Genomic DNA, 12934 nt, shown 5'->3' with positions numbered 1-12934 from the left:
GCTGCCGACCCGCCCCCCCTGCCGATGGAAGAGAGAGACGAGCGGAGGGGTGCATCCGCCCCTCCTGCCTGAGATATTGACAACAATGGCTCATGAAGAAACTGATCAACCTGCAGCATCAACCAGCCGAGTCATCAAGCCACAAAATACAGCTCGTACTGCTGCCAATCATGCTCGTTCCAGAACCGAACTACAAGATTTATACAGGGAGTCCAAGATCCAACCTGAGGAAACCCTGGCTGTGTGGTTGGGACGTCTGGTCGTAGAGCTTGGATCTAACCTGCTGAATCAAGAGGAAGCAAGCTTCCTAGTAAGACAAGCTTCGTAGAGTAGAGGACATGTCACTGATATCGACATGGTGACGATGAACGTTCACTGGCCTATTCCCATTCCAGCGCTTGTAGCAGGACTGATTGAACAAAAAGCTCACGAATGGCGCACAGAACAGCCGGAGCATGTTAACGCGGAACAGCACGGAAAAGGGCTCGGGTCGCTCCCGGCCCGCACACATATATGAAGAGCCTTGACAGATGTTACATCTATGGGACTCTGGCACTGTGCACCCAATGATGGTAGCAGCTGAGAATGAGGGAGCTTCCCCACCCCAGGTGCCTGTGCCAGCCATACATGAACCTGGCTGGGGCTGCACCACACGGTTTTAGGTGCCAGAGCATGGGGACCTCATCAGCTGAAAGGTTTCATTCCTGTCAGCAGGTTGAAAATCCCCTTGTACAGCCCCAGCCACATTCACGCAGGGCTGCACTACACAGCTTTCACCCTGCTGGAACATGGGGAGACCATCAGCTGTCTCAAATCTAATATGCCAACTACTAAAGAATTTTTAAAAAATCAAAATTGGTATAAGACTTAATTTGTTTTGCTATGTTGTTAAATTCTTAAATTTAACAAAAGTAAAGGATCCACCTATACATTTTTGAGGGTTATGACAAAGGTTCAGATGATGACTAGGATTTCTATTGCTTTAAAAAGGGCTTAATCTTAGAAACTAAATTATAATACTATTCCAGTAGATAGTAATGTATATTTTTAAAGAATATTTTGCCTTATGAAGAGTCCCATGGATGACATCTTGCTTTAATCTCTTAATCACTGGATTAGAGTCTGTAAATTAGTATTAAATGCAAATGCTAAGATTATGAAGGTCAATGTCAATAAGCATTTGTGTGATACTCACTGCTTATTGCTACTCTTGCCAACTGAATACCTCTAGAAAAAAATGCTGTACCTCAGAGTGCTTCATGAAAGCTTTCTCATTTAAATGGGTAACTGAAAGCTAGAATTACAACATTGTTTATATGGATTATTACTGGTGGGAAATTAATGGCACTGACCTTGGCGAGCATGCATGAAAAGACAAACAACCTTACTTTCAGTAGTCAACAAGTTTATTTACCAATCTGTGCAACTCCCATAAATGAATACTAGAAAGCAAATGAACAATATTTTTAATAATGATGCATAATATCAAAATTGGACTTTTTTCTTGAAGATTCTAATTATGGATAAGAGAGAGCTATAAACACATTTAGACCATTCAATCACTTGAAAAACCGTTGTAAAGTACAAAAACACTTGGACCTTAATAACAAATCTGCATGAAGGCTGATATTTGCCTCATAAAGAAACGGTTGGGTGCATGTCCTGTCTGTTCTGATATGCCCCACTTGCCCTCAGGGTTTGTTATGTTATAAAATGAAATATGCTTACTTTTTTAATCAAATAAGAACACAGAAAGCCTTTTATAGCCACTAAGTCCTTCTTAATTTAATCGCCATAGCAGAATCCATTTACAAACTTATTATGTGCCTTGCAGTTACTCTACCTGTTCACACAAAGAAGTAGAGATGAAACTGTGTTCATTTTTCAATCAGTATAAAAATCACAGCTCTCTGAGTACTAGGAGTAAACTTACCCAATGCCACACCTATGGTTTATATTTGCAGTATGCAACTATTTTTCAGAAATAGTTTATCATCAATATACCAAACAGAGATAACTCATCTAAATTAGAGGATACAAAACCACTGTTCATCTGAAAACAGTTCGTTTGCTTCTATTTTGAACATTTGCAAACAGATCTTTAAACGAAAAAGCATCACCTATAAATATTAAGTTATTCTTACCAGTCAATGCTCAATTTTCTTGCTTTCAGCAACTGACTTTCTATCCAATTTGGTCTTTGTTGTTGAATGCTCAATATAACCTTCTGGGTCATTTGTTCAGGAGTACTTTTCTGTTTTCCTATAATACTTTCCAAACATGCACAAACTAAACTGAGTTTCTCTTTGCTCCATCTGTCAAGTGTTGCACCTGTTAAAAGTTCTGCAGTGTTTCCATCCTCAAATATCCGACATATAATTACAATCAAGTTCCAGACAAGCAGACCAGCTTTCTTCAATTCAACAAAGTTTTGTGACATTTTTCTCTCAGCCAGAAAAAAGAAGTACTTAATTGGGGGAGGTAAACATGCAATCACTGTAGGTAACTTGCTGATTATAATAGATACTGCCTGAGCTGCAAGCCTTGTGAAGCCTTAAAAAGAGAAAAAAAGGAAAGGAGATATGATTAATATTCTGGTTCTACTACAGTTCAGTTATGAGTGTACAGGATAACTCCTAACTTTATTTTGTACTGAAAATGGCTGAGAAGATTTACTCAACAATGTAGCTAGACATCTACTGTACATTACTGCATATTAATCTTCAAAATGTATTTAGATATCACAGATTAAATTGAAAATAACAAATCAAGAAAATTAAGAGCTAAGGTTGCTATTTCATTTATAATTAGACCTGCTACGTTCAGTTATTATAGCACAACTGATAGAGATGTTTGTTCATTGTTCTGACTAATTTGAAATTAAATAGCACACAAGGTTGACATTAAAATTGCTGTATATTTTTTGTTTTAATCCGTACTGCAGGGAAATATGTTATATCTCTCAGGAGTATTGCAGTCTACTCATAATGTTTTGGTTATTTCTCCAACCCCCACCTTCTTAAATCACACAAAAGTACCCTGTCCCCATAACACCAATTGTTCTAGAGTTTCCATAATATAGGCAAGATGTATATTGGTACAAGTAACCTGGACCACTCAGGTTGCTTTATGTGACCAGTATATTGTGAAGGGGTGGTAGAGAATCACAGAATAATGCCATGATTCTGGTGCTAAGCAATTTCTGAAGAATGGCTTGCAAGATCTAAGATTTTAAAGACAGGGTTGTTCAGCCACAGGTGATCACAAAAAGATGCATGAAATCATCTTTACTCTTCAGCATCTTTAAAAATATTGACTACTATGTATATCTATATTAATAATCTGTATGCTAATTTTAATGCAATGCAACTATACATTTTTGTAGACTAAAGTTTCAGTACACAATGTACTCATAATGTATCTAAATTAAAACATGCTGATTAAAAATGTGATAATTATGAGATCTGAAGTTACAAAATCACAGCATTTTCAACTGGTCAAGAAGCAAAATCTTGAACATGGTTTTAAATTTTTCTGTAATTATAAGAAATAACTAGAATTTTTTTAAAAGCCTATGTGTACAAGGTTGAAAGCATCAAGAAAATGTACCAACATGTAATATCAACAATTTAATTAATACTTTTTAGAAAAAGATAGGAAACTAGCTTGAGAACAACTATATTTGTTGTCAAGCCATACAACTCATCAGCTATAATTCTTCAGTGTTGATGTTCTCATTAAACAGATAACAAGCTCTTATGACAGTTTATATAACACATCACCTACACTTCCCAGATTCTTTTTTCTTCAGTTCTCTAGGTTTATATTTCCATTCCTTTGGAATTGTCTTCAGCAAACTTTCAGGAACTATATGTTTATGCTGACAGGTTCCATAGTTCTCTCTTGCTTCCCATGATTGCATCAAAGAAATTATCTGCTTCACTATACCCTTGACCGAATTAATCAAAGTCAGCTTCAAGCATCTGATAACCTCTGGCTCTGATTCACCACAACTTGAAACTTCAGAGAAAAGAAAAACATTATACATTCAATATGCATACAGCCATTTGTGCATGTTTGATTATTTCAGAAAGAGATATTTTAAAACCCTGGTGAAAAGAAATGTAAAATTATTGCTCATAACAATTTCTTCATGGTTATCATCCTGTAACAAATTAGAAAAACATTACAAAGCAAAATAGGCCTGTATGACTTAATATTATACTGGAGGGTGTATTATAGTATCATTAGTTTCTCCTTTTTTCATTGTTCTTCTTCGTAACTTGAAGATCAAAACTGAACCGATACTGCCCATTTTCTTGTTCAGTACACTTTTAACTTATTTGCCTTTAATGGAGCAACCTGACGTGGCTGCTTTCATTTAATTCCTTGCCTCCGCACCTCAATCATCAATAACATCAACATAATACTAAAAATAACATTTAGAAAATAGTATGGATTGTTACTGTTTGATTACAAAGCAGCAGACAGAAAAAGAATGGAGTTTTTCCATGACAAAAGGATCAGTATAAAAAACTGAAGTCTCACAAGAGAATGACTTGATTTTATCATAAATCATTTCCTGCAAAGGAGAAAGGATGCAGAGAGTGTATCAGATAGCATTCTTCTCTTAGAGAAGAATATCTTAGAGAACTTACATATAATCTTCAGAAAATGGGGCATGCTGCAACCCTCAAACTATGTGTTATATAGTGCTTACATGAAGTTCCACCAGAAGCTGGAAGTGACAAATACAGAAATTTAGGTCTTTTAGAACTAGTGGTGCACCTACATCAGTTGCATATTGGATTGGCACCAATAAAAGGGAAATTTATGTTATCAGCTATTGGCTTCTTTGGGCCATTGTAGCCAGTAATGCTTACCGATACCTGGACACCTGGCTCCCTATCCCCTGTAGGGCCAGGGCCCCCAGATGCCTGGGCTTCCCTCAGGAAATGGCAGGTTTCCCCTTGCAGGTGGGCATCGTTCTAGCCTGCAAAGGGTCCTGCTTAGGGCTGCTGCCAATGAGATGCGGGGGATGCTGTGTGGATGTGCATGTGCATGTGCATGTACGGCCAGGAACACAGCTGGGCACTGTGAAGAGGAGCTCCCTGCAGGTAAATCTCTGAAGGGGAAGGGGCGTGGGGGAGGGAAGGGGCATGAGGGGGCAGATTGAGGCCCCCACAGTGAGGGAGGAAGTGGGTCAGGGGTTGGGGGTGCTGCCCAGGCAAGGTCATGTACGAGACCTGGGTCTGGGGCGGGGAGTGGGATGGAGCCATGGGTGGCTCATCCCCAGATTAATGTGCAGGGAGGATGTGGGCTGCTCACTGCAGCCTTGGGGCTTCCTGCCCTGCTGCCTTGCCCTTGGGAGCCCCACGCTGGCCATGCACCATCTGCCTGCTCGGCAGCAGTGGAGGTGGCGAGTTGTGCCTCCTCCTGATGGGCGGGCTGAGGATGTGTGGCTGGCACAGGGCTTCCAGGGCAAAGACAGCAGGGCAAGGAGCCTTGAGCCTGCAGCGAATGTGCTTTACTTCAAGTGGAGACACTTTTAAGTGGAGCAGAACTGAGCCGGGCGATTGGCTGGTAATCAGCTGGGAATCGGCTATCAGTATTGGCCAAGAAAATCTTTATCAATGCACCCCTACTTACAAACTCTCCCGCATATGTGTTTTTGAATGAGGATAGGACATAACTTCTCAGCCAACTGCCTTCTTGCACTGGTTAAGTTGTTGGAGAACAGCAATTTGTGGAAGTGGTGCTAAAGAAAGTACAATAAGGTGAAGGAAGGTAAGAAGACTGAAGGCTAGGGGCCCAATTGACAAATGAATTAGATTGCAATTTGTGGCCCAGAGGAATTGTCTCTAAAAAATAACTGGTTAATTTGCATTCAAAGCTGAATGGAGAAACAAAAGATTAAAATATAGGGAAAAATATGGCAGTTTCAAAGATAAGGCTACAGGAGAAGACTAGACAGCAAAGCAAGAAAAGTTAGCTATGTTGACTGGAAGGGTGGCTGAGCTTGCATACTTAGGTTTCTATACTAGCAGGTTCTATCTAGGGAAGTGGAAGGAAATTAAAGACATGCACAACTGAAACAGTGAGTTTCGAAGTACAGGTGCTCTTGATTGGCCTGTTAAAATAGAGAGAATCTGACAATTGGCTCTGTTGGTTTTCTAGGGCCAGATAAAATTGGCCTTGTAGGTACATCCACTTTGGTACTGTAACACCTGAAAACTAGTGTCTTGCTTGAGAACGGTGATAAAAATAGCCAGGGTGTGTTAGTTAGATCGCTTACAGAGTCCATGGAGATATTTTTGTGCCTTTAAAGGTAAAGCAGAACACCTAAGCACTGAACAGGGAGGTAGCTAAACCTAGCCAACAGGAAACACTAGGCAAAACACTGTGTTTGGACTCCTACCTCTCTCCAGAACTTAGGTGCCTGTTCCATGGGTGAACACTAGACTCGGGATCTAGACTACCCAGAGCGTAGATACCTAATTGGGGGTAACAAGGTGTCTACCTTTTGTATAACGGTGTAGTGTCCAGAGCAGTTGCCCAAGAAGTGGGGGACCTGAGTTATAAGTCCTCCTCAGCCTGAAGGGGTTAAAATGAATACATCTCCCACTTGCCAGGAAAATACCTTAGCCCTGGTGCAGACAGAAGTGACAATTTTTGCCTAATCTGGCCACAGAAAGCAGTTCATAGCTGTGACCAAACACAAGTGGCATGGCTGCAAACAGCTTAAAAATGGCCGATCAGGTGAAAATCTGACCCCTTATTGCATGAGGTACCAGATAAAGAGATTCCAAAATGCAGCATCTTCTGTAACTTACGCCTGTGGAGCTCCCAACCTGTCACTGTTTTCAGAGTGGAAGGGGGAGAAAGGGAAAGGAGTAAATTCAATCTGGGGTCTTTTCAGCCCCTGCTGGGGGCCCCCCTGAGTACTGGAGTCCCCTCTAAGGTTGAGGGGGCTCCCCCGAAGAATTAGCTCTCTCTGCTGCCTTTCCCCCCTCCCATTCTGAAACCAGTAAACACTGGCAGACAGCCATGGCCATTGCTAGGGAAAACCAGCTGCAGGCTCCCAGTGGGAGATTCCCCTCCCCCCTGGAACCAACAGTGAACTTCTTTTTCATTTGGAGTAACACTGTAACCTGAACACTGCAGAAATAGTTCTGAGTTACATCTTGGAGCTGCACTTCTGTCTGCACCCACCAGGCTCTAAAACAGGGTTGGTGTTCTACCTCTGCGCATCCTGTCGATGTCATGCTGAGCAACCACAAGTGAAAGATTCTTGTGGCCAGGGGAGCAAAGAAAAGGGAGCATTACTGATAATGGTACTACTCTGGAAAGGCACAGAGTAGTACCATATGTTCCAGTCCCTGATGCTGGCATTTTTTAGGCATTTTATATTAGAGAGTCATGGAAAGGAAACAGAAATGATCCTGGTGGTAGGGACTGAAACCAAAGTCTCTTCTGATTTAGAAGAGTGCCTTGAGCACTGAGCCACAGACTGCTGTTTTTCCATCCCCTTTTTTACTCTTCTATGCCCCCATGATTCTTGTATTCCCTTATGCTCATTAAGCCAGTTTCAGCAGAAAGGATAGGGTATGCCCCAAACCAAACTTGTGTAGCCTGGTGGTCAGAGCATTTCTTTCTGAAATAGGAAATGTGGATTTCCTCAGGCCAAGACCCCACGGGTAAAGATATTTGTCAGTATGGTGAGTGGTGGCAGTGATAATGACAGCAGCTTCTGGAACTAGGGCAATTAACATTACTGCTGCTCATCCTGTTGCCAAATTTCCAAACCTGTAGGGATCCCTGTGGGCTGGATCCAAAATGTGGAGCTGTGGCTCATATTCCTGGAAATTTTGCAGTGGAAGGAGTGGTGGCTGTCATAGCGCCATATCAGATAACACAGCCACCACCAAATTATAGCCTCAGAAGCCAGGTGATATGGCTCCATGCTCCAGATTTTCCCTGTGGACTGGCCCCATACTCTGGATCTAGCCTGCAGACTGGCTCTGCACCACTCATCCAGTCTCAGGGCTGGATGAGTTGAACACCACTGAGCTTTCATCCTTTTTTCTTTTGCGTGTCCACATGCTGATCTTCATCCATTTTATAATGGAAGATCCTCCTGGAAGTCTTCTGTTCATGGGTAGAACCCTCTCTTCACTTTCAAATGCTAGAGCCACAAGTATCTATTTCCCTTGCATCTTGGTCTTCTACCGTCCTATAATTCAGTTACTTGGGTACCAAATAAGTACCTCCACTTCCTCACTACTTTCTCTGGGACCACTGCAATATACATTCTTCTAGGCGTTTTTTTTCTCCTTCCTTCCTTCCCTCCTTCATTCCCCAAACTTTCTTTTTTGTTGGGCTTCCACACATTCATTGTGATCACCAGAAGCCCTTCATCCACACACCTTGGTCCAACCTTTTGTTTTTAGCCTCTGTTTCCTGTTCTCCCCCTTCCATGGGTAGGTGGGAGCATTTCTTCCTTCTTCTGACTTAGCCCCTGACAGACCACCAAAAGAAAGTCCTCATTCCTCTTAAACCAGTCCCCCTTTATTCTTTATGTATTTTTTAAATCTGTTCTCTCTCCAGAAACTAGTGATGAAGATTTCATGAAAGTGTTCCTGCTAGATAGCAGGATCAGAGAAACTGAACATGCAATAGCTATAGGAGATTGTCTGCTACCATTTCCCTCCCTTGGCTTGGAATTACATCTCTATGGTAAGGCACAAAGACTATTGAAAATCAGGCCCCATACTATCACATTTTTCCGCAACTACAATAATTGTATATCCCTCAAGAGTCCTACCTTTTCTGCAATGCCTAGATAAAGTGTTACACAGACACACATGTCCTTCACATGATTTTCTGAAACATTTCAATTCTAAAACTAATTAAGGTAAATCCTCATTACTTAAATCAACTTATTAAAATAAAAAAATTAATACACAGTGCAAGCTTGAAAATTAATGGCTTTAAATTACTAACTTAACTGATCATTTTCATACCTGACATATTGTATAAGTAATCCCACAGTTGTTCTTTATCCATGTAGCTCTCAAAACCAATGCCAAGTGATTTGGGTGATGAAGTACAATAGGATAAAACTGTAAAGATTACTTCAATCCAGCTAGGCTCTTTGCAATTTATCTGTTCTATGTAGGAAATCTGCCCATCACATTTTGGTGCTTCAGTTTCTTGAAAATAAATAAAATTGTGGTTAGTATAATTTCCAATTAATCCAAGTCATGGTAATTGAAAGTACCAATCATAACTTACTTAAAATGTATCTAAACAATATTTCAAACTACAATATCACTTGCAAAAATTGAAATCTTCTCTTCTTCTACATAATGACATTTGATTGGCAACTTGAGTTATGTGCAGCGGTTAAATAAAGGCCAGAAGAAGGTTTCAGAAGCAACAATATGGTATATTCCTATATTAATTCAAAATATAATTAGAATGTGTATAATAATAAATATAAATTAAAATAGAGGTAATTTTTTCTGTAACCATTAGGCTTGTGATCAAGAAGTTCTTATCACTTGGGTCATACTCATTACCATTGAATTAATCAAATGAAATTATATAAATCAATGAGTTAATATAAAATTCAGATGAAATGCCAGCTGCCGAACGCTCCCAAACAACAATTTGATTTATTTTGGTATTTAATTCCTTGTTATATACAAAAATAATCCAATCAGTTCTCCAAAACAAACAACCAAAAAAACCCCTCAGCCACAGTAAAAAGCAACCAGGGCTCATGGTAGAGGTGATATCTTTTATTAGACCAAGAAGATTTTTGCAAAAAAAAAATATATATATTTAATTGCAAGCTTTTGGGCACAAACTCCTTTCATCGGGCATTGGAGAAAAGATTGTAAAAGTTCTCCTGGGTAGAAATGAAAGTTCATATTTCATAGGATTTCATGGAGGAGTCAATAGAAGGAAAACTCCTCTGGGCAAGCAGTTCTTAGCTAGTAAAGAGTCTCTCACCTTTCTTGTGAGGATCTGTGATGATGCAAATTAGCTTGAACAAAGGCAGGAGCAGTATTTCAGGTTTCAGGTGGTCAAAGTTGCTTCCTCCTTGGGAAAATATGAGTATTTCATTTTTAAAAATCAGCTAAAAATCAATATCTTCCATGTGTCAGGTATCCACGTTGTAGCCATATTGGTTTGGAGGAAAAACTAATCAGGGCTCAGGGAAGAGGTGATATCTTTTATTAGACGAACAAGATTTTTGCAAAAAAGTTTCTTTAATTGCAAGCTTTCAGGCACAGGCACCCGTCATCAGGCATTGGAGAACAGATTGTTAAAGTTCTCTTGGGTAGAAATGAAAGTTCATGTTTTCATAATTTGCATCATCACAGAACCTCACAAGAGAGGTAAGAGACTCTTTACCAGCTAAGAACTGCCTGCCCAGAGGAATTTTTCATCTACTGACTCCTCTCTGAAATCCTATGAAATATGAACTTTCATTTCTCATTTCCTTCTATGACCAGGTGACATACCACCTGGACAAAAGGGTCATATATTTGAACTTTAAAAAAGCATTTGGCCTGGTGTCCCATGATTTCCTCATGGAAAAATTGGGCAACTGCGGCCTCGACTACTCCACAGTCCAATGGCTGGGCAACTGGCTCTGAGGTCAGATCTGAAGTGTGGTAGTTGATAGAACCGAATCAACATGGCACTCGGTGACTAGTGGTGTCTCCCAAGGCTCTGTTCTCAGACCTGTACTCTTTAATGTCTTCATAAACTATCTGGACACTGGTGTCAAAAGCAGACTGGCCAAGTTCCCTGATGACACTGAACTTTGGGGAAGAGTGTCCACACTTGAGGATAGGCTGGTGGTCCAGGCCGACCTTGATAGGCTTCAAGGTGAGTGAATGAAAACCTGATGGCATTCAATACAGAGAAACGCAAGGTGTTCCACCTTGGGAATAAAAACTCGCAGGACACATATAGGCTTGGCAATGCTACACTCGCTAGCACCATGACCAAAAGAGACTTGGGGGTCATGACTGACAACAACATGAATATGAGCCACCAACACAATACCACAGCTGGCAAAGCGAACAAAATTCTGGCTTGCATCTACTGATGCACCTCGAACAAGACCCAGGATGTCATCCTCCCACTGTACTGAGCCTCGATGAGGCTCCAGCTGGAGTACTGCATCCAATTCTGGGGTCCACAATTTAGGGAGGACATGGAGAAGCTTTAAAGAGTCCAGAGGAGAGCCATGCACATGATCAGAGGGCTGGAGAACAAGTCTTATGAAGAGAGGCTGTGAGCTATAGGACTGTTCAACCTGGAGGAACGCAGGTTCCGGGGTGACATGGTGGCAGCCTACAAGTACATAAGGGGTATGCATCAGGATCTGGTGGAACACCTGTTCAACAGAGCACCCCAGGGGATGACAGGACCAAATGATCACAAACTCCTGCAAGACCATTTTAGGCTGGACATAAGGAAAAACTGCTTTACTGTCCAAGCCCCCAAGGCCTGGAACAGACTCCCCCGACATGGTGCAAGCACCTACTCTGGACACTTTCAAGAAACATTTGGATGCTTATCTTGTTAGGATCCTTTGACCATAGCTGACTTCCTGCCCCTTGGGTAGGGGGCTGGACCTAATGATCTTATGAGGTGCCTTGCAGTCCTAATGTCTATAAACCTATTTGTTCAAAAACCACAACCTTATAGCTGAGGCTCCAAGGAGGAAACCCTTGGGCAGGAAGAAACACCACGTTCTTTACGCTCCAAACACGTCAAGAGATCCAAGCGGACCCAGAGGAGGAGGCGACGAGTGCTCGTCATAGGAGACTCCAACCTGAGAGGTACAGAAGGGCCCGTCTGTCGCCAGGACCCCTCAACATGAGAGGTATACTGCCTGCCCGGAGCAAAGATTCAGGATGTGAAGGAGGTAATCCAGGCCAGGATCAAGCCCACTGATTACCACCCCATGGTCCTAGTCCATGTGGGTACTAATGATGCGGCCAGGAGAACCCCCGATCACCTGATGGCGGACTACAGTGCTCTGGGCGGCGTGCTGAGGGAGTTCGGTGCACAGGTGGTACTCTCTTCCATCCTACCAGTGAACGGACGCGGAAGACGGCATGAGAACTGCATCCGAGAGATCAACTAGCGGCTTCGGCAGTGGTGTCTCGAGGCAGGCTTCGGCTTCCTGGACAACGATCCGCACATCACGATGAGGGACATGCTCAGTTGGGATGGGCTTCACCTGTCCCCCAAAGGTAAGCGTGTGTTTTCGTCTAGGTTGGCGGATCTCCTCCGGCGGGCTTTAAACGAGGCTCACCGGGGGGAGGGGAAGATGAGGGCGGGGGAAGCTGTGGACCACCAAACCATGTGGCACCCACAAAGACAGCCCAGCCTGAAGAAAGAGAACATTGGGAACACGCAAGACGCAGGGCGGCCAGCACTATGGCATAGGTAAGACACGAGAAGGTAAGAAATAAAGGGCCCCTTGGGATTCCGAGCGGGGGGGCAGCAAAGGCACCTGTCGCAGGGCTCAAGTGCCTATATACTAATGCTAGGAGCATGGGAAACAAGCAGGATGAACTAGCACTCCTGCTTGCACAAAACACCTACGACTTAGTAGGGCTAACGGAAACCTGGTGAGATTTGTCCCACGACTGGGCAGTACATATTGAGGGTTATAGATTGTACAGAAAGGACAGGGTGGGGAAAAAAGGGGGAGGGGTTGCGCTCTATGTCAATGAGCAATATACGTCAACCCTCATCAAGACGGAATCCAAGGATGAGGAAGTAGAAGGATTGTGGGTTAGGCTACATGGGGGGCAAGGAGAAAGGGATTTGGTGGTAGGGGTCTGCTACAGACCCCCACATCAAGGGGAAGAAATAGATGCGGGGCTCCTGAGGCAGCTCT

General features: G+C 42.3%; 1 protein-coding gene across 1 annotated transcript in view; it reads right to left on the bottom strand.

Moving 5' to 3' along the window:
* The window catches only part of KIAA0825 (KIAA0825 ortholog), a 362123-nt gene that overhangs the window by 215706 nt on the left and 133483 nt on the right, over positions 1-12934 (bottom strand). Inside the window, exons 14-16 of the mRNA XM_025199109.1 lie at positions 9024-9212; positions 3787-4020; positions 2145-2553 (exon numbers count right to left, since the gene is read on the bottom strand). Of these exons, the coding sequence (XP_025054894.1) occupies positions 2145-2553; positions 3787-4020; positions 9024-9212 (832 nt within the window). The remainder of the gene's footprint in view (positions 1-2144; positions 2554-3786; positions 4021-9023; positions 9213-12934) is intronic.

The sequence above is a fragment of the Alligator sinensis genome, unplaced genomic scaffold (assembly GCF_000455745.1).
Source record: "Alligator sinensis unplaced genomic scaffold, ASM45574v1 scaffold223_1, whole genome shotgun sequence".
NCBI classification, from domain to species: domain Eukaryota; kingdom Metazoa; phylum Chordata; order Crocodylia; family Alligatoridae; genus Alligator; species Alligator sinensis.
This window is presented reverse-complemented; position numbering and strand designations above follow the sequence as displayed.